At 40.6% G+C, this 19702-nt stretch overlaps 1 protein-coding gene across 1 annotated transcript; it reads right to left on the reverse strand.

Annotated features, from left to right (window-relative positions):
* Positions 1-15280: 15280 nt before the first annotated feature.
* On the reverse strand, positions 15281-17648 carry NEUROD1 (neuronal differentiation 1). Its single transcript, XM_065880559.1, has one exon. It carries the CDS (start codon positions 17646-17648, stop codon positions 16578-16580), a length of 1071 nt encoding a protein of 356 aa, XP_065736631.1. The 3' UTR covers positions 15281-16577.
* Positions 17649-19702: the final 2054 nt, after the last annotated feature.

Below are 19702 nucleotides of genomic sequence, written 5' to 3' on the forward strand. Positions count from 1 at the left end.
GGCGGAGCTACCGGCTGGGCCCGAGCCAGGGGTCCGGGGAGGCCTTTGGGGGAGGAGGTGGAGCCCGCGGCAGCCGCGGCTCTGGCTGCGTCCGGCGCTGCCACAGCAACCGCGCGCGGGGCAGAGACCCAGAAGGGAGGCGGGGCGGGGCGCGCAGGCGGAGCCGCCCTGACCTAGTCCAGCACCTTGGCCCGCCAGCCTCCTGCCTCTGCCACTTACTACAAAAAGACCGCAGTCCAGGAAGACGAATAAGTGGCTCTCTCCACCTAGTCCCTACAGTTGCTTGACATTTTGCGCACTGCGTTACCCGCCAAAATATAGGCCAGCGCTTCTGAAACACTGACTTGCATACTCACCCCTGGGCATCTTGTTAAAATGCAGATTCTTATTGAACAAGTCTGGGACGAGGCCCCCGACACTGTTTCTAGGAAGCTCCCAGGTAACGCCGCTGATCCTCAGAACGCACTTTGATTTGCAAGGGTATAACCCTCTGTTTTTCCACCTTCTTCCCAGCGGGCTTTCCTGGAGCGCAGAGGTCGTGCTTTATAACCTTGCTTGCATGGCCCCAACAGTTAGCTGAACTATATGCAGCTGGTAATAGAGAACTCAGTTCCCAAAAGCCCTGAGAGGACGCCAAAGACAAGTCCCTGGTTTACATAGACAAATTTTCGTTCTGACAAATTTAATGTTAAAGGAAGGTGCCTCCATGCTGTATTAAAGGTCCTACTTTTCCCCAAGATACTCCTCTGCAGTCTTGTCTCTGCCTGGATCTGACTTTCCCTGGAGAGAGATCACAAGAAGCAGGGCTTGTTCTCCTGAACACTAATGCAGCGTTACCTGGAAATGGAGAGAGCCCGGGCCGGGGCGGGCGTGGGAGGGTGGGGGCGGTCAATCCTTCACTTTCTCGCGATAACTGAGATTCATGAAATTAGCTGTTAATTTGCAAAGCACAGTCTGGAGGCCAATGGTTCTCAATCACATTAGAGTTACCTGGGGAGTTTGCTTATAATCCAGATGCCCAGGCTACACTCAAAGACAATGAAATTGGAATCTCTGGGGGATGGGACCAGACTTCAGGAGTTTTTAAAGCTCTCCAGGTGATTGCAATGTTCAGCCAGAGCTGAGTGCCGCTGCTTTAAGCAGTGTATTAACAGGGAGCTGACAACTTGTGAAAGTGAGTTCTCTGGTAGGAGGAGCCAGAGTGGGAAGTAAATCAGCAGGCTTATTTTTTATATACATAAGGCCAGAATAATTGCATTGAGAAAAAGTTAGGGAGAGGAAATTAAATTCATAGAGTTGTGAATCTAGTTCCACTATGCTAGTGCCTGACCAGTAACTTCTGGTAGGCAGCCACTTCTCTTTCTGTCCTCACCCCTCGTCACACTGCAAAGTCAGACAGAAGAGCTAATGGTAGCAGGAGCATCTCAAGGGTCTCTGCTCAAACTTAGATTTCAAAAAAACGAGGATGGAGACCACAGACCTAGCCAAATCCCTTTCAGACACAAAGCGCCTGTGTGCCAGTTAAGCTAGGACTCTTACTGTTTAATGCTCTGAAAACAAATACCCAAGCTTCCAGGTGAAGTGGGGAAGAGCCTCAGTGTGATCTGATTGCAGCCAGCTGTTTCTTGGAGCAGAAGTGCAGCTGCTGTTAAACCTCACGCAGGCTTCAGGTGGCTCGGCTCAGCGGTCATTAGTGGGGAAGGCTGGTGCCCTCCGCAGAATGAGTTGCAGTTCTGGAGTCAGCATCTTGTATTCACAGCTGTCAGGCAATCAACACAATTAGAGCTTGTTGGCATTTTAAAAGCTCACTGAAAGCCAGGGCCGATAGGCCAAGGCAGTGGCTACTTCTTAGGACATTTGCAAGGGGCAAGTTGCCATTTTTCAAGCTTCAGTCAAGCCAGACAGCCAAAAACATTGGCTTTGGCTTTCTTGAGGATGAAAGTACTGGCTATGTTCCATTCTTTCCCTTTGATGAGCTGTTCTCTTCTAGGATTCTAAAGGTTGCAGTGCCCTGGAGCTCTATCCACAGGATCCATCTACACGAGCATCAGTGCCATGGCTTTACATACTATTCAGGGCTCCTCCAGTGATGTCATCAGCCCCAATCAGTCCCCTGAACTTCAGGCACTATGTCCAACTGCCCACCTGACATTGCTAGTTGGCTATCCAACAATCATCTGAAACATAACATCTAAAACCAAACACAGGATTTTCTATCACAAACCTGTTCCTCCCAGAATGTTGCAAATCTCAGCAAATAGTGTCATCAAAATCCTTGACATCATCCTCATTTCCTTTCTCTGTAATGAGAAAAAAGAAAAATTCATGACATATTTAATGTCTGCATGTCAATCTATATTTTGGGTGAAGTGAGCTTTAGTTGCATCCATCTCTCAGTCATTTCTGATGCTAAATAAGCACATTGTCAAGGGGTCTGCTTCCCTCTCATGCTGAATGGAGATTTTGTCAGAATGTTCCTGCAACTCGGGCTCGTACTGCCTAAAAGGTAGAGGGCCATATATCCCTACAAGAATTACAGAGAAGCGAGAAAAAATTGTAGAATCCCACCAAGTCAGAATATGACATCTTCTTCATATGCCAGTTTTTTGCACTCACATGGAAACTCTGTTTAAAATGAATTGCTCAGCTGTGTTTTAGGACACATCTCAAATGATTATGGGATGACAATGACCATGTAATCTCTAGCTTCTCAATAAACAATAACAATAAGTAACAGAGGAAAGAAGAATAGGCACTTCTTTCCTTTCCCTCAAGTTTTTAAAGCCCCATTTACAGGTAGGTACTATATTCATAAACTTGGAGCAATTTGAAATGTATTTCAACCAAATAGAGAGCTTGAAACATTCTCACAGTATCTGCTAGCAACACTGTAGTGCAGAATCTTAAGTTAGGTATAACCAGATACACAAGTAAAACACAATTTAAATCAGAAACATATGCTCATTTTCTAGAGCTCACACTATTATAACTGTGAAAAAGGCATTATACCGAGGAGGCAACATCTCGTCCCACTGTTGAAAACAGCCCACTGCTTTCAGACCTCTTACCCATAGGCACCAGAGAGTTTGGCACTGGGTTCGGTCTTTGATTATTACATCATTTTTTGTCACCATTTTGGGCATGTCAGTGTCCTAGTCCCAAATTTCCATGACAGCCTCATCCCAACAATCTATGGTGTCCTCTGTTGCAGGCTCCCATTCTTAGGACGTCCTCTGGACCTTGTAGAACTTCTTAAATGCTTAAACTCAAAAAGCACTCTTTCAGAACACAGACTCTTGTTCTTTTCAAACTTGGATATGCTTAAGAATCTTTAGTTTGTTTTAAATGTAAATTCCCAGTGTTTACCCCCCACTGATGCTCTGAGATTTTGAATCTGTAACTGAACTAATCCTAGAAACGTGTGTTTTAAACAGGTACAACAGGTGATTCTGTATGTTTTTGACAACATACACACCACTTTGACAATCAGTGAGCAGATCCTTCCTGTTTGTCCTGCTCTTGACCCCTGCCGTTTTACCACAAGGCTTGTCCATTTGTCTATCATTTACAAGTAATAGAATATCCAGCTAAAAGTGTTTCAAAATACAATTTTACTTCTCATGTAAACAGAGCTCTGGAGTCAGGCTGTTCCGGGTTGGCCTTTAGGAAATTGAGGGCTTTTTAACAAATGGGACCTAAGCAAACTTATAAACTTTTGCACAGAAAAGGAAACCATAAACAAAACAAAAGGACAACCCACAGAATGGGAGAAAATATTTATAAATAATGCAGTGGATAAGGGCTTAATCTCCAAAATATACAAACAGCTCATACAGCTCAATATCAAAAAAACAACCCAATCAAAAAATGGGCAGAAGACCTAAATAGACATTTCTCCGAAGAAGACATACAGATGGCTACAGGCACATGAAAAGATGTTCACCATCACTAATTATTAGAGAAATGAAAATCAAAACTACAATGAGCTATCTATCACCTCACACCAGTCAGAATGGCCATCATCAAAAAGTCTACAAATAATAAATGCTAGAAGCGGTGTGGAGAAAAGGGAACCTTCCTACACTGTTGGTGGGAACGTAACTTGGTGCAGCCACTATGGAAAACAGTATGGAGGTTCCTTAAAAAACTAAAAATAAGAGTTGCCATAGATTCCCACAATCCCACTCCTGGGAATATATCCAGAAAAGATAAAGACTCTAATTTGAAAAGATACATGCACCCCAACATTCATAGTGGCACTATTTACAATAGCCAAGACGTGGAAGCAACCTAAATGTCCATGGACAGATGAATGGATAAAGAAGATGTGGCATATATATACAATGGAATATTAGCCATAAAAAAATGAAATAACGCCATTTGCAACAATATGGATGGACCTAGAGATTACCATACTAGTGAAGTAAGTCAGACAGAGAAAGACAAATATGATATCACTTATATGTGGAATCTAAAAAAATAATACAAACTTATTTACAAAACAGAAACAGACTCACAGACATAGAAAACAAACTTATGGTTACCAAAGAGGAAAGGGGGTAGGGAGGGATAAATTAGGTGTATGGGATTAACAGATGTACACTACTATATATAAAACAGATAAATAACAAAGAATTACTATATAGTACAGGGAACTATATTCAATATCTTGTAATAACCTATCATGGAAAAGAATCTGAAAAGGCTTACTTTGCTGTACACCTGAAACTAACACAATATTATAAATTGTTTTTTTAAATTGAAACTATATTTCAATTTTAAAAAACAACAAAAAAGAAATCAGGGGCTTTTCAACTTTCTATTTTGCTATACCCAGTTAACAACAAGGACCCCACAGGTGGCTCCCAGATGGCTGCATGGTCCCTAATCATATATCATCTCCCCAAAATGTCCAAAAGCAAGTACAGAAGTGGCAAGGGCAGTTTCTATCTGTGCACTTCTATTTCTATCAGGGAAGAACATGTTTTCCAAAATTCCACCCAACAGTTTTCCTCTCAGGTCCCATTGACTAGAATCGGGCAAAATGCCTGTGCTCTAACTTCCAGGGAGCCTCAGAACAGTGTTTTCAGTCTGGAAGAAGTTGTGGATGACTATTGTTTAGGCAACTAACAGTGTCATATCTTCTTTTTCTTCCAAGCTATATCATTTATGCCTAACAAGACACACACCCCAAACTTATTGACTTAAAGCAATGATTATTTTTTCTTGTGATTCTGTGAGTTGGCTGAGCTCAGCTGGGTAGGTTTTCTCCTCCATGGAGTATCAACTGGATGCAACTGCATTTAGCTGGAAGCTCAGCTGGGGCTGAAACACCCAAGATGGCTTCAGTCACCTGTCTGACATCTCAGTTGAGATGGCTGTAATGGCTGGAGCCTAGCCGGGCCTATCTCTTTACATTTGGCTTCTCATTATTTGATTGTGCTGTGGGTCTTTTAAAGCCTAGACCTGGAACTGACATAGCATCACTTTTGCCACTTGCTATCAGTCAAAGCCAGTCACAGAGAGAAAGGGAAATAGAGTACGCCACTTGGTGGGAGGAGCAGCAGTCACATTAAAAAGGGTATATATATGGGGGCAGAAGTCACCTTAGCTGATAGCCCAACATAGTCCTCCCTCTGGCCACAGTGGTTAACATCCCTCCCGTATATAAAATACACTCACTCCCCTTCAAGACTGCTCAAAATCTCACCTTATTACAAAATCAAAGTCCAGGATCTCATATATGAGGTTCTTTGGGTGTGCTTCTCTTATTCTAGAAACTGTGAACTAAAAATATGTTATCTTCCCACACACATCAACATACAATGATGAGACAGGCAGAGGATAACCACAATATATGCTCAAAAAGTGTGGGGGAGGAACCAGAAAACACATCACAGTCACTGGTCCATAGCAATTCTGAAATCCAAGCAGATATGTGTTACCAGTTCCCCATACTCTGAGAAAGAAAATGTTCCTTATCTTTCATCCAGTTCTGCTCCTTAGAGTGGTCCCCTAATTAATTGTTCTCAGCAGCTCTTAGCTCCAGCCTCTGGGTTTTTGGTTCTGCCCTCCATACCATCTTTCTTTTCAGTAAGAAATGGGTCTGTGATGGCAGCTGAGTAGTTTTTCAGCCTTTTTCTATCCATAAAAAATTTGGAGGTCCAGAGGCTTAATTTGGACTGTTTCTGTCTCTTTTAGTCTAAGTGGATATAACTCCTTTAGTTATACTTTGCCACAAAGTATTTCTTTTACACAAAGAAAACTCTGTGAACTTTATGTATTGATAGTTTATATATATATATATATAATCATATTAGGCCATATCATACAAAAGCCATTCCCACAAATCTCTTCAAGATTGGCCCCACTGTATTTTGGACTCCAAGTCAGGATATTAGGGTATAATGTTCCTAATGTTCTTAGAAGTACTTTTGTCCAGGTAAATTGTGTGTTCTAACTACATCCTTGATTAGGGCTTGACCTAAGACCATGTTTAACTGGAAGCAGCCTACATTTCATCTTTGCTTTGAGGCGATTTTTTGCTTTGGAATTTTTTTTTGCCAGAGTATCTGTCCTGGGCCATCTTTAGTTCCTCTAAATTATGCTGGCTTATTACTCCTTAAAACCCTAAAAGAAGCCAATCATCACTTATGATATTCTGCCAAAAATCTCCTTAGCCAGCTTCACAAATTCATTTGGTGCTTTCTATCTAACAAGCCATTGCAAGATTGTTGGGGCCATCTTTGTGCATCTACCAGGTGGATTCACTCTTTGCTTCCTGGGCCCCATGGCGCACCACTTCAACTTCTCTCTTAACAGCACATCCACTTCGTTTATCCAAATGCCATAAAAACCTGCAACTATCTTCTGTTTCCACTCTGAAGTGTGGGCTGTTGAGAGATTTCCACTGAAGCATGTGGGTTAAGGCTACTAAAAACTACTACAGTATTACAGTCTCCAAACTTTGCTTAGCTCTGAGCCCTGCTATGCTACTATGGATTAGTCTTGATGGAGCTTATTCTCCTCATTCCTGGAGAGGCTATTTTAAACCTTCAGTTTTCTCGTTCAACTCCCTCTCACTTAGCATGTCATCATGCCTCCATCTTCACATGAAAGAACCTGGTAAGAATAAACTCCCACTACTTTCTAATCCTTACTCCTGAAATTCTCTTTCTCTACCCTGACTCCTATCACTAGAAAGAAGTATCTCTTCTGTCCAAAGGAATTGCCTGTGTTCCAGATCTTCTACCTTCCACTCTGCCCAACAACTTCCTCTATCAAACACACCCATATCTCACATCTTATTAAATTTCATCTTCACTATATACACAGTTTTCTCCATATTTCTGTATAAAAAAGACCAAGCAACAACAAAATCAGTCTCTTTTGTATCAGGTGATTCTCCTTATGTGACAGAAAACCCAACTCAAACTGGCTTAAAAAAATGAAACCTAATTAGAGAGGTGGGGTAGCTTATGAAGAGAATAATACAAAAAACACAGTGCAAGAACCAGTTCCTCTCCCCTTCCTCACTCTGCTTTCTATAGTGTATCACTCTCTGCTTGACATGTATCCTTCTACTCCACTCTCCTCTCTTCCCAATAGCCAAATGGCTGCCACATTCCAGACCTCTAATCCACATACCATGTTTGTCAGAAGAGGAGTCCATATCTCTGTTGCTACTTCCCACATAAACCAGGGAAGTCTCTCTTTTCCAGTCACAGTAAACTCTTCTTGCATGTCATTTTATCTTAATAAGGTAACATCTTCATCAGTCAGCAGAGACAGAGTTATGATGTGGTTTGATAAAACTCGGTGACTTAAAACAATAAAAGTTTATTTCTTACTGATGTCCGCATGAGTAACGGTGAGCAGGAAACTAAAACGAGAATAAGCATAAGAAACACAAGTACCAACTGTTCAGAAACAAAAAGAAAAAAATTTAAAAACAAGATAGTGTCCCAAATCTACGTAAACTAAAACTTCTGATTAAATATCTTCAGAAGAAACAATCACCAACTGGTAATTTGAGCAGTCAAATAATGAGATGTATAGCCCTATATAACTAAGGTTGGCATCTTAGCCCCTGGGTTTTAGGCTCACAGAAAGAGTCCTGGCTCAAGGCCCTATATAACCTAGAAGAGACAGAGCTTTTAGAAGTCATGGTACTCACATTCACTTGGATCACAATCATTTTTTTTAATTACGTAATTTTACACGTCATAAAATTGTGTGTTGAATGCGTGTTTGTGAAACCAAGGAAAATGCTATGTTCGTTTCTTCAGAGGTCTATTTATTAGTATACATATTGCGCCACATAGAGAATAAATATGGCATATTCACATGAAGAATTAATAACAGTCTATAGCCTATGCTTTTTATGAATTCTATAATAAGGCTTTTAAACAAAATCACCCTTAGTTTATTGGCTGTGTCTATTCACACTTCACTAAATCTGGATATCAGTTTAACTTAATTCACAAGAATAAAAACCAATAAAATTTTACATAATTCAGATGCCTATTAAATAGCTATAATTTGTCAGCTTGTTTAAATATCAAACCTGGTACTAACTAAAATATGCTAGTAGTTATATACAACATTATGTCACTAAAACTTCATGGTAATATTTTTATAGGATTTAAAATGAACACTTTTATATTTACGTGTATTTAACATATCTATTCATTGTCAACTTATGTATTAGTTTCCGAGGACCGCCATAACAAATCACAAACAGGGTGGCTTAAAACAACGGAAATGTATTGTTCACAGTTCTGGAGACCAGAAGTCCAAAATCAAGGTGTCTGCAGAGTTGGTTCCCTCTTGGGGTCTCAGAGGGAAAATCTGTTCTGTGCCTTTTTCATAGATTCTGGTGGTTGCTGGCAATTCTTACAGTCCCTTGGCATATAGACCTGTCACTCTAATCTCTGCCTACATCTTTATTCTCCCCTTGTGTTGTCTGCATGTCTGCATGTTCTGTCCTCTCCTTATAAGGACAACTCTAATCCCGTATGACCTCATCTTAATTTACATCTTAAGATATATTATTTGGACACTATTCCAGGTAGGATCACATTCTGAGGTTCTGACTGGACATGAATTTTGGGGAGTGGGGGGAAGGCATTATTGAACTCAGTACAGCATATATATTTTTTTTCCTTGAAAATATATTTTAAGTAAGGTAAACGCATTGTTAGTTAATTAAACAAAAATGAAATTTGGGGAAGCAAAATATCTTTACTTAACATTTTTTATATGCTAATCGGAGTCAAAAAAACATTAAAATAGAGTTTCTTTACCCAAAAATCATATGTTGGGATTTAAAAATGTCTAAATAAGTGGGCTTGCCCTGTGTTAACTAAGAACTCCTTTCAGAAAAAAAAATTTAATAAATATCCCTACTTAGATTCTAGTTATAATTTACATGCAGTTTTTACCACTGTTTATTGTATACTTAATCATTGGCTGAAATAAAGATTATTCAGTTATCTAGCAATGAAAAGTGAGATTACCGCAAGCCTCCTTTTTAGAATTCTACTACTTTTTCTGCTCAGTTCTTGGATAGGAACATTTCATGCCCACACACTTGCAACCCACCGCAGATTATAAATCTATAATTCCCTGCTATGAGTAGACAAGCACTGCAATCATTAGTGGCACTGGGGGTAAGGAATTAACAGTTCTCTTAATCATGGTCACATCCTTTCATGGACGCCATAACTGACATCATTGAGAGAGAACATTAAAGAAATCTTATTGATGTGCTAAGTTTATACAATGAACATTTTGAAGTAGATATTATAGTTAGGTAATTCAGCAACATTTATCTCAGCCAATAACACATTCTGTATATAAATATGATAACTTTAAAGAACACTAGTTATTCTTCAGTTTTCAGTGATTTTACACTAAATCACCTTCCAAGAATATTGATTCTTCCAATGTTTCTATTCCCTAAACAGCTCTCCTAATAATTCATGTGTAGGGCCAAAGTGAATACCTGATGTCACTAAAAATAGTAACTCTGTTTTCCTCTTTATTTGTGCTGTATTGACAAGGAAGATCATATTCCCCGTAAACTTACCACATTTCTATTCTATTTGATGTGTTGGAGGAAGATGAATTTAACAACTATTGTGACTATCAAGTACTCTCTTTCACATTGTGGATTTCTATTTCATTGCCATCATCTAGCTATATGTAGCCTATTTTTACCTTTTATGTCAAATGCTACTCAAATTCTCAAACTTATTGCTGGAGTACATAGTCATGATGGATTAGATTCCGATCTGCTGTAATCTCAACTCCTCAAGGATGATAAGGAAATTTGGTACAATTTTACATAACATAAACAATAAAACCAGAACTATTGCTGAAAGAATGATGAACAGAAAGGGAAAAGGTAGCATGCTCTGAGTTCTTAATGAGTGTAAAGAAAAAATGGCATGGTCTGGGAAGAGCCTATAACATTTTAGTTCTTCTTTTATTCCAATTCCAAATTATATTTAATCAATTGATATCAATAAAAAGAAAAGATGACTGGTAACACATGATTACTGATGCTCAGGAGTGCGGGGAGGGGAGTTTGGTACCATGGTGTCACAGGAACTTAATTTCAACTGTTGTCTTTTCGTAGAATTAATGCTTATAACATTCGCTGGGCTGAGAATCATTTGTGGCCCTCTCCATTCTCCATACTTGACTTGCAGCATAGTGGTTAAGGAACAGGCTTTGGTATCAGATTAGTGTGATTGGACTCCTTTAGAATATCCATATTTATTGAGGACCTGTAGGTCTTCTAAGCACCAGAGAAACAGCAACAAACAAAATAGATAAGGTTCCTGTTCTTGTGAAGCCCACATTCTACTGAGGGAGGTAGATAATTTAAAAATAAACAAAACAAATAAATAAGCAAGATAACATTAGATAGATAAATGCTCTGAAAAACAGGAGGGAACATATAGTAATGATTTTGGTGAGGTTTAAGGTGGTTGCTACTTTAGATCGGAATCAGGAAAATCTTGAGGAAAGTTGCTTTTGAATTAGAACCTGAATAAAGAAAGGAAACCAATAATGAAGTATCTAGGTATCCCAGCTTCCTGAAGTTTCTCCATCTGTAAAATAAGGCACAGGGCTGCTTTGATGATAGAATGTGGGAATGAATGAAAAAAACTTAGCACTAACCTAATAAGTGTGTGAAGCCTTCCTTGTGGCTGTCTGTACTTATGACATCAAAGCATAAAGCAGGGTTTCTTTTAATCTTGTTAACAGCAAAGAAGTTACCAAGTTACCTCATGTATGTGAGGCTAAACTTATTCTCTCATCTTTAGATGTCATTTCACAATCCATCCCTCTGGATTAGTCCCTACCTGGGGATCCATAAATATGGTTCCTGTCACTATCCATCTACCTCTAAGTTAGCTGGGCAAATAGCACAATAATGTTTAGATGGCCAAATGCACATTTAATGCATCTTAAGGTCTAGTCCAGGATTAACATAATACTCTGCATTTTAAGATATGTTAAGGTTAGCAATTTAAACAGAAGTCCCCAGAGACTGCGGCCTTGTCTTGTTGATGCCACTAGTTTGGTTACACAGCTAATTCCATCAGAGCCATTGAACCAAGTGTTAGTGTGTGTGAAGAGAGTCCACGAGTCAATTGGCCGCACAGAATTCTTCCTGACATAGGAAGGCAGATGATCTCAACTTCTGAGTGTATACAGTGAAGATTTCTAGTTGAATGGTTCTTGACAATAGTGTCCTCCGTAACATAATGCCTGGCCAGGAGCCAGTGATTATGCCACCGTACAAATCATTGTGCATCTGACGCCAGAACGCCTCTGTGCGTGGTAACAACAAGAGTTCTCAGTCCTGGTGTTCCACAAGATGTTGCATTGGCTCTTTTATTCTTTATCAGACCCTGGAATTAAAGATTTTATTTAGATGGTTTTCAGGAAATAAGTGACGGCAGTGGAAAAGGAAAAGAGAGGAGATTTCAGTGTCGTTTAAGAAATAGCTCTGCTATTATGCAATTCCCGTTAGGATGAAATCAGCCTATGTTTTGAAACCTAGTTTTATTAATTGTTTAATAGATATTTTCACTTTAAATCTCTTATTTAATTATAGAACAAAAACAGCTTGGTTCAAACTGTTAGCTAATGATCCATGTATCATTTTAGTAATTGCTAGCTTCTTTCAGAAATGCATTAATTTTGTAAGAATTATAGACTTTCAAATGTGAAAACAGAGATTTTTTAAGATCAATAAATTAGAACACTTATAAGTCATTTCAAATGTTATTTTACTATAACATATTATAAACCTAAAGTTAGTAGAACACTCAAGATATTATAATCCTCTATTTTAATTTACATTTAACTGTCTTTTTTAGGATTAAAAGTAGATAGATCATACTGTATTTGTCATTGATGATGTAAATGAAATTTAAGTTATGCAGTGTTCTATTCAAAAGGAATTATGCACCAGTTAAAATATTTAAATATTTCATCTCCAACTATGAAATTGTCTACTGATTTTAAACACCAGGGTAGTCTGGAGATAACTCATCAGAGCATTTTCACACTAAATAAGTAGATCTAAACATCTTATTTGATAGCGATAGCAATTATTCAAGATGAGGGAACACACAGAACCCTAAATATTACTCGTAAGCACAATATGTAACACTTAAAGAAATATTTTTCCCAATGAAGCTATAGTTGCTGATTTTTCTTCTTTTTGGTGGCTTTTCACTTAGTAAAACATTTTCTTTTCTTATTAGCTAGATATACGCATTGGCCAACTATGAAAACGGTAAGAGTCTCTTGGCTAGCAATTCCAAAAGAAAAGAGAAAGAGAATTGAAAAGGTTTCTTGTGGTTTGAAAATGCCTTCCAAATATTCATTAAACATTTAAGTGAGTAAATTTGTAGAATATGTTTCTGACATTGGCACTGGTTCTGTGGTATTTCTCTGATCAGATGGAAGCGCTGTGTGTTATGCAGAGTGCATTCCGTTCATTCATGCATAAACAATATCATTTTCATAAATTAAAACCTCCCCTGCAGAAGGAACATCTGTGCCTGCCTTTGAATAAAAGATGGTGGCATGTGAGTTACTCCTTGACTGACTGAAAGAATCTTTATGTTTAGAATGAAGTTATACATGCAAAATGGGGAGAAAAAAATCAAAACTAACTTGCAGTCTTCATTCCTACCTTATGAAAAAAATCCACAGTTAGATTTCCCTGCTTGCTGTTTTAAAAGCTGAATCTCTTAAAATGCCATCCTCTCATTTCTTCTGTTCACTACAGCAATAGTTTTTAGTTTGCATGAAGATGTCTAATTTTAATTACAGGTGAAATTGAGCTGCTGAATAGATCACCCCAGATCTGAATGTTCACTTCATGGTCTCCTAGGCTGGAAGGTTGGCAGTGTTCAGATATCATATCAGTATTATATCTCTTAAAGAAAGAACAGTGAAAGCAATCTTGGATATAGGAAGCAACAGCTTGATTCCAAAATAACAGCTCTGTTTCACTTGGAATGAGATTATTGCATTTTGGATAAAGCTGGGACTAACTTAAAAGTATTTCTGCCATGTGATGAAGGCTGATGGAAAACATGCTAAAATGATATATTTTAAATTGCACTCAAACATTTTTTTTTTTTTTTTTTTTTTTTTTTTTGCGGTACGCGGGCCTCTCACTGCCGCGGCCTCTCCCGTTGCGGAGCACAGGCTCCGGAGGTGCAGGCTCAGCGGCCATGGCTCACGGGCCCAGCCACTCCGCGGCATGTGGGATCTTCCCAGACCGCAGCACGAACCCATGTCCCCTGCATGGGCAGGCGGACTCGCAACCACCGCGCCACCAGGGAAGCCCTCAAACATTTTTTTAACGTTGAAATATTCCTTACTGCTACTGTCACAGCTTGACATAGCCCCATTGGCAATGTTATTAGTATGGCTAATTGTTCCTGTCCATTAGATTACTCACATTCTTCTGGAGCAGCTTGCTAAATGAGGTCAGCTTTCTGGAACCCCTAAATCACCAATGAGAAGGAGATTAAAGGAACAAGCTTGGGAAGGGAGGTAGTCATCCAATGTGGCATCCGAATCAGAGGAAGAACAATGGAGTTACTAATGACAGTAATCAGAGCACCACAGTAGAGCCAGGGCATAAGTGCCAAAATGTTATTCCCTAGAAATTGTTCCTGTCAGTCAATACATCCAGAGGGAGAGAAATGCCAAACTTCTTTAGTGGCCTTACCAATGGACAGAATCATCTCTAAGTTTTTCCTGTGAGTTCTGTTTATGAAACAACAGAATACTCCAAAGGGGGTGAGGAAACAATTACACCTTCCAGAAACATATCATAGTACAAATAGTATGTCCTGAGTACAAGTAGCTCATTACTATTTTTTCCTGAAAGAATTACTGAAATCACATTTATATTACAATGATAAAATGTCACTTCTTCGATTCTTTTATTTATTTTTTTTTTTGGTACGCGGGCCTCTCACTGTTGTGGCCTCTTCCGTTGCGGAACACAGGCTCCGGACACGCAGGCTCAGCGGCCATGGCCCACGGGCCCAGCCGCTCCGCGGTATGTGGGATCTTCCCGGACCGGGGCACGAACCCGTGTCCCCTGCATTGGCAGGCGGACTCTCAACCACTGCACCACCAGGGAAGCCCCTTCGATTCTTTTAATTAAATCATTTCTCCCTAGCATATTCTAAAGATATATCACTTTCTCTTTGGGATAGGACCGCTTTGCAATAGAGAACATTTCAGTTCAGGAAAAGGTACAGATAACAAAGCACGAAGAAAATGGTGAAAAAATTTTAATGTTTTAAAAATATGTAGACAAACTAAGCTAGATTACTTGTGTCTTGCTTGTTAATAATTAACTAAATCCATCTTTTGAAAAAAATAGAAGAAAACAGATAACATAATCATTTAAAGGAACGCAAACCAAAACCAAAACCAAACAAAAATACAACTGTTTGTCTCTCCACAACCCTTACTCCACCCCAGCCTCATATTCCAAGTAATGAAATACCAGTGCGGTCCTTTCATTATGTACAAAGAGCTGATGACTCCCTAAGCAAGATAAACAGACTAGACAGTTTGTGCTAAAGTAAACTTTTCTCTTTTATTTTATTCTACAAATAGAATTTAGTATTTGTTTTAAACTCAGCAAGTAAAGCAACTATCCTGCTTAGGAATTATTTACACTTAAAAAAAAAAACACTCTAAGAAGAAATGCAACCATTGCTCAGATTTTCAATACTATTTTATTGCAACCGGATGAGTGTTTTCTAAACTGTGCATTACACCATAATATACAGGATTACAAACAAGATTACAGTACAGATCGATTCCAGTGGTACCAGTATCACATCTCAAACAGCACTTATTCTGGACTGCATTTTACATGCAATAGCTATTGTTCTAATTATGAATTAAATGGTTTGAATTTATTTAAGCTACTGTACTAACTGACTACAATAGATATAAAATCCCAACATCAACAACCTGATTAGATTTAGGCTCAGATTCATTACATGAATATATGACAAACCACCATTTGTGTGACTATGTATAAAATCATGCATTTATATTTTCTGGAAACATCAATAGCTTCAGATTCTCTGTAAAATCATGGAATGCGAAGGAGTAAAAGACTAAAAAGAAACAGTGCAAATTGTATGTGATAGTCAAGCAGCTTTTGATTTAAAGAAGGGTATGTTGGCATTTGTTTATAATATGTATATACAAGCTTGTGCAAGTAATGTATTGAATTGATATGTTTTGATAGGGAATACATCTCTTGTTTTTATTCATCCTCAAGAATTATGGATCTGGTTATCATTTTAAGGAGAGGGAAAGACTTTAAAGTGAAATGAATTGCTCAAATTGTGCAATTATTTTTAACAATTAGAGAAGAAAGAAGTGCTAAGGCAACACAATAACTTTCTAAGCACTTTTCTGCTGGTTTAAATTAGTTAAATTATTTTGTATAAATTAGATATAATTCTACTTTTCTGATATGTATAAAAATTGATGAAGCTGCATGGTTTTAAAATAGGAAATCCACATTATAAAAAGTCATTAAAAATTCTGTACAAAATCACAACAAAATAATTCAGCATGGGAAAGGTAACAAGTAGTAAAATGCTGGTTGAAAAATATATATTTATATATATTTTAATTGGCCCATTACTAGTTTAAAAATTGCATAGATCCTAATTATTGCTTGTGATTTTGTTATCCCGATCAGATAATTAATATGCTCTGAATACAGCTGCACCAAATTTGTGGTGCATTTTTTTAACTTTACTGTATTTTTTTTTAAAATAGAAGAGCTATAGAAAATAATACATAAAGTGAACAGGAACTTTGATCCCCTGTTTCTACCAAAGGCAGTAACGACAATAAATACATATATCACTTGAAGCTTGGAGTATTTGCACTTTGCAGCAGTAGTACCCAAAGGGCTGCCTTTTGTAAACACGACAGTCACTGTAGGCACAGTGGGTTCGTTTCCCAGGGACGGTGAAACCGACGTGCCTCTAATCGTGAAAGATGGCATTGAGCTGGGCACTCATGACTCGCTCATGATGTGAATGGCTATCGAAGGACATAATATTGTCTATAGGGATGTCACAGCGAGGGGCAGCGGCGCCCGAGAAGATTGATCCGTGGCTTTGGGCCCCTGCCAGGGTCGCTGCAGGATAGTGCATGGTAAAGGCATAATTTTTCTCAAACTCGGCGGACGGTTCGTGTTTGAAAGAGAAGTTGCCATTGATGCTGAGCGGCGGACTGAGGGGTCCGTCAAAGGAAGGGCTGGTGCAATCAGTCAGAGGGCTCTCAAAGAAGGGCTCGAGCGCTGCGCTGTAGGCATGCGGCGGCGGCTTGACATGGAAGACATGGGAGCTGTCCATGGTGCCGTAGGGCGGGCTGGGCAGCCCCGGAGACTGGTAGGAGTAGGGGTGCACCGGGAAAGAAGCGCTGGCAGTCGGCAGGTGCGGAGGCATGTCCTGGTTCTGCTCAGGCAGAAAAGTCCGAGGATTGAGCTGCAGGCAGCCGGCAACCAGGTTGGTGGTGGGCTGGGATAAGCCCTTGCAGAGCGTCTGTACAAAGGAGACCAGGTCAGGGCTTTTGCCGGAACGCAGAATCTCCGACAGAGCCCAGATATAGTTTTTGGCCAAGCGCAGTGTCTCGATTTTGGACAGCTTCTGTGTCTTGGAGTAGCAGGGCACTACCTTGCGCAGGTTGTCCAGCGCCGCGTTCAGCCCATGCATGCGGTTCCGCTCCCGGGCGTTAGCTTTCATGCGTCTCAGCTTAAAACGCTCCAGGCGCGCCTTGGTCATCTTCTTCTTTTTGGGGCCGCGTCTCTTAGGCTTTTGATCATCGTCCTCCTCTTCCTCTTCTTCCTCCTCTTCCAGATCCTCCTCTTCTTCCTCCTCCTCTCCCCCGTTCCTCAGTGAGTCCTCTTCCGCGTTCATGGCTTCGAGGTCGTCCTCCTTTTTGTCTGTCTCGTGCTCCTCGTCCTGAGAACTAAGACATTCGTCTGTCCAGCTCGGAGGACCCTGCGGCTGAGGCTCTCCCATCAGCCCACTCTCGCTGTACGATTTGGTCATGTTTAGGTTTCCTACATTCAACAGGGGAGAGGGGAAAACAGAAAAGGAGAAAAACGCTACATTCAAAAACTACATATGCCCTCAGCTTCTATCCACTAACCCTGTAGAAATGCATGTGAAGAGAATTATCAGCTGATTACAAAATGGATGCCCCTGAGGAAAAGTTAAATGCAGTTTTATAGTGGCCTGTGCGTGCCCTGCTGGTACGAAGGAGGCTGGACCGGGCTGGGAGGAGGGGAGACAGTATGTGTTATAAGTACACTTCCGGTGTATGTTTCCTTGTGATTAATTTAAGTGTGTTTATGGTGATTACCCGGTAGGATAATGTGTGTGAAAAGGAGTGTACATTTTGGCGACTTCATGTTTATTTGCATGTGTTCAAAGTCGCTTAGAACTCCACAGAAATGACGAGTTTGAAAATTGCAGTTGTTTCCATCTCTGTTCTGGCCTCTGGGTACTCAGCGATTAAAGTTGAAGAGCCATTACGTAATTCTAACACTGGCAGTGATTTTTAAGAAGATTATACTGAATGGGGATTGAAAAGCAAATGCATGCGGAGGAAAAGTATTTTCCACCAAATTATTTCACCATCAACGAAACATTTGGAAACAAAAGTGGGCAGGGGTTTTCCATCCCACCCTTGCCTTTATTTTCTCGCCTCCCACCCCGCTGGCCCTCTGCTGAATTTCCACCTTGTATAAAAGCGCTTACTAGAGGGCCAGGGCTGGGGGCGCGGCGCAGAGCGCTCTTCCACGCGCCGGGGATCAGGTGCGGAAGGCTCCTCTCTAATAAACAGCCCATTGAAAGGGCCGCCCGCTCTTTATTGGGGCTTTTCAAAGTTCGCCTCAAACCTTCCTTTAAAAGATTGAGTAATTATAATGGTCAGCGATTGGCAATGGTGAAGTTGCCGCTTCTAATAAGGAAAATAAAAAGCCTTTAGTGAGACAACTGGATTTCTGGCACCTGCAGTGGCTGCTGGGGACTTGGCCGACTCTGGAACAGTAACAGGTAGCAGGAGTGGGTCTCTCTCCCTTTCTCCACATTTTTCCCCCTCTCAATCAAACTACCTCTCAACTCGGTTTATTTTCCAGGGTGTGTATATTCAAAGTATCAATGCCCCTTTCATTCACTGAAGAAATAAGTTGGCACTCCCAATGTGTATAAAATACATGTACACAAAATAAATCTTGGTAACGTGGGTTTTTTTCCCCCTTATTGGAGGAAGTGAAATAGTTAAGTAGTTACTTGCTTTCAGAACTTTGAAATCACCACTAGCAAATAATCACAGTTAGTGGGCGTTATATTTTTAAAAATCCAAAGACGCTCCTATATTTTCCCCCTTAAAATAAAAAAGTAAAACAATTTTTTTTTAATTAGAAAGCCCGCAGTGGGTATTTGAGTGATGCGAGCCAAACTGTATGCGTACTCGCCTGCAATTATGGAAAGGAATGCCTGTCTCAACACATACACGCGCTCACAAACGCACACATACAGAATATGTGTACATCTTCAATTGCTTCTTTTATTCCCAGCAAAAATGAAAGGATTGTAATTACCTGTAGTTGTTAGTAAGTCCTGAGCAGTGATGGTCTCATAACCCTGGGGCCTCCGGACGCCGTGCCTTCTGCGTGGGGCGAATTCCTCGTGTCCAGGCTGCGCGGGCGCTCAGGTTATATAGCCGAGTTGGTGATGCTGAGCGCGGGCGGGGCCAGGAGCAGAGCGGCGAGCAGGTTCCTGCGCTCCGCGTCTGCGCACGCGTCTGGGCTTTGCGCCCCCTTCCCTTCCGCCCTCCTCCTCCTCCCCCGCCCCCGTCCCCTCCCCCTCAGACTTGCTCCTCTCCCACCCTCCTCCGACCCAGCTCCCCACTCCCCCACCCCTACCCCCGCCCCATCTCCTTCCTCCCCGGCATGCGCCATATGGTCCTCCCAGTCCAGCCAAGAGCCGGGAACCACGTGACCTGCCCATTTGTATGCCGCGGAGCGCTCCATTCCGGCCCCTTTGTGGCCAGAAGAAAGTGGCCCATCTGTCGCCAGTTAGAGACTCCGCGGACCTGT

The sequence above is a fragment of the Phocoena phocoena genome, chromosome 7, assembly GCF_963924675.1.
Source record: "Phocoena phocoena chromosome 7, mPhoPho1.1, whole genome shotgun sequence".
NCBI classification, from domain to species: domain Eukaryota; kingdom Metazoa; phylum Chordata; class Mammalia; order Artiodactyla; family Phocoenidae; genus Phocoena; species Phocoena phocoena.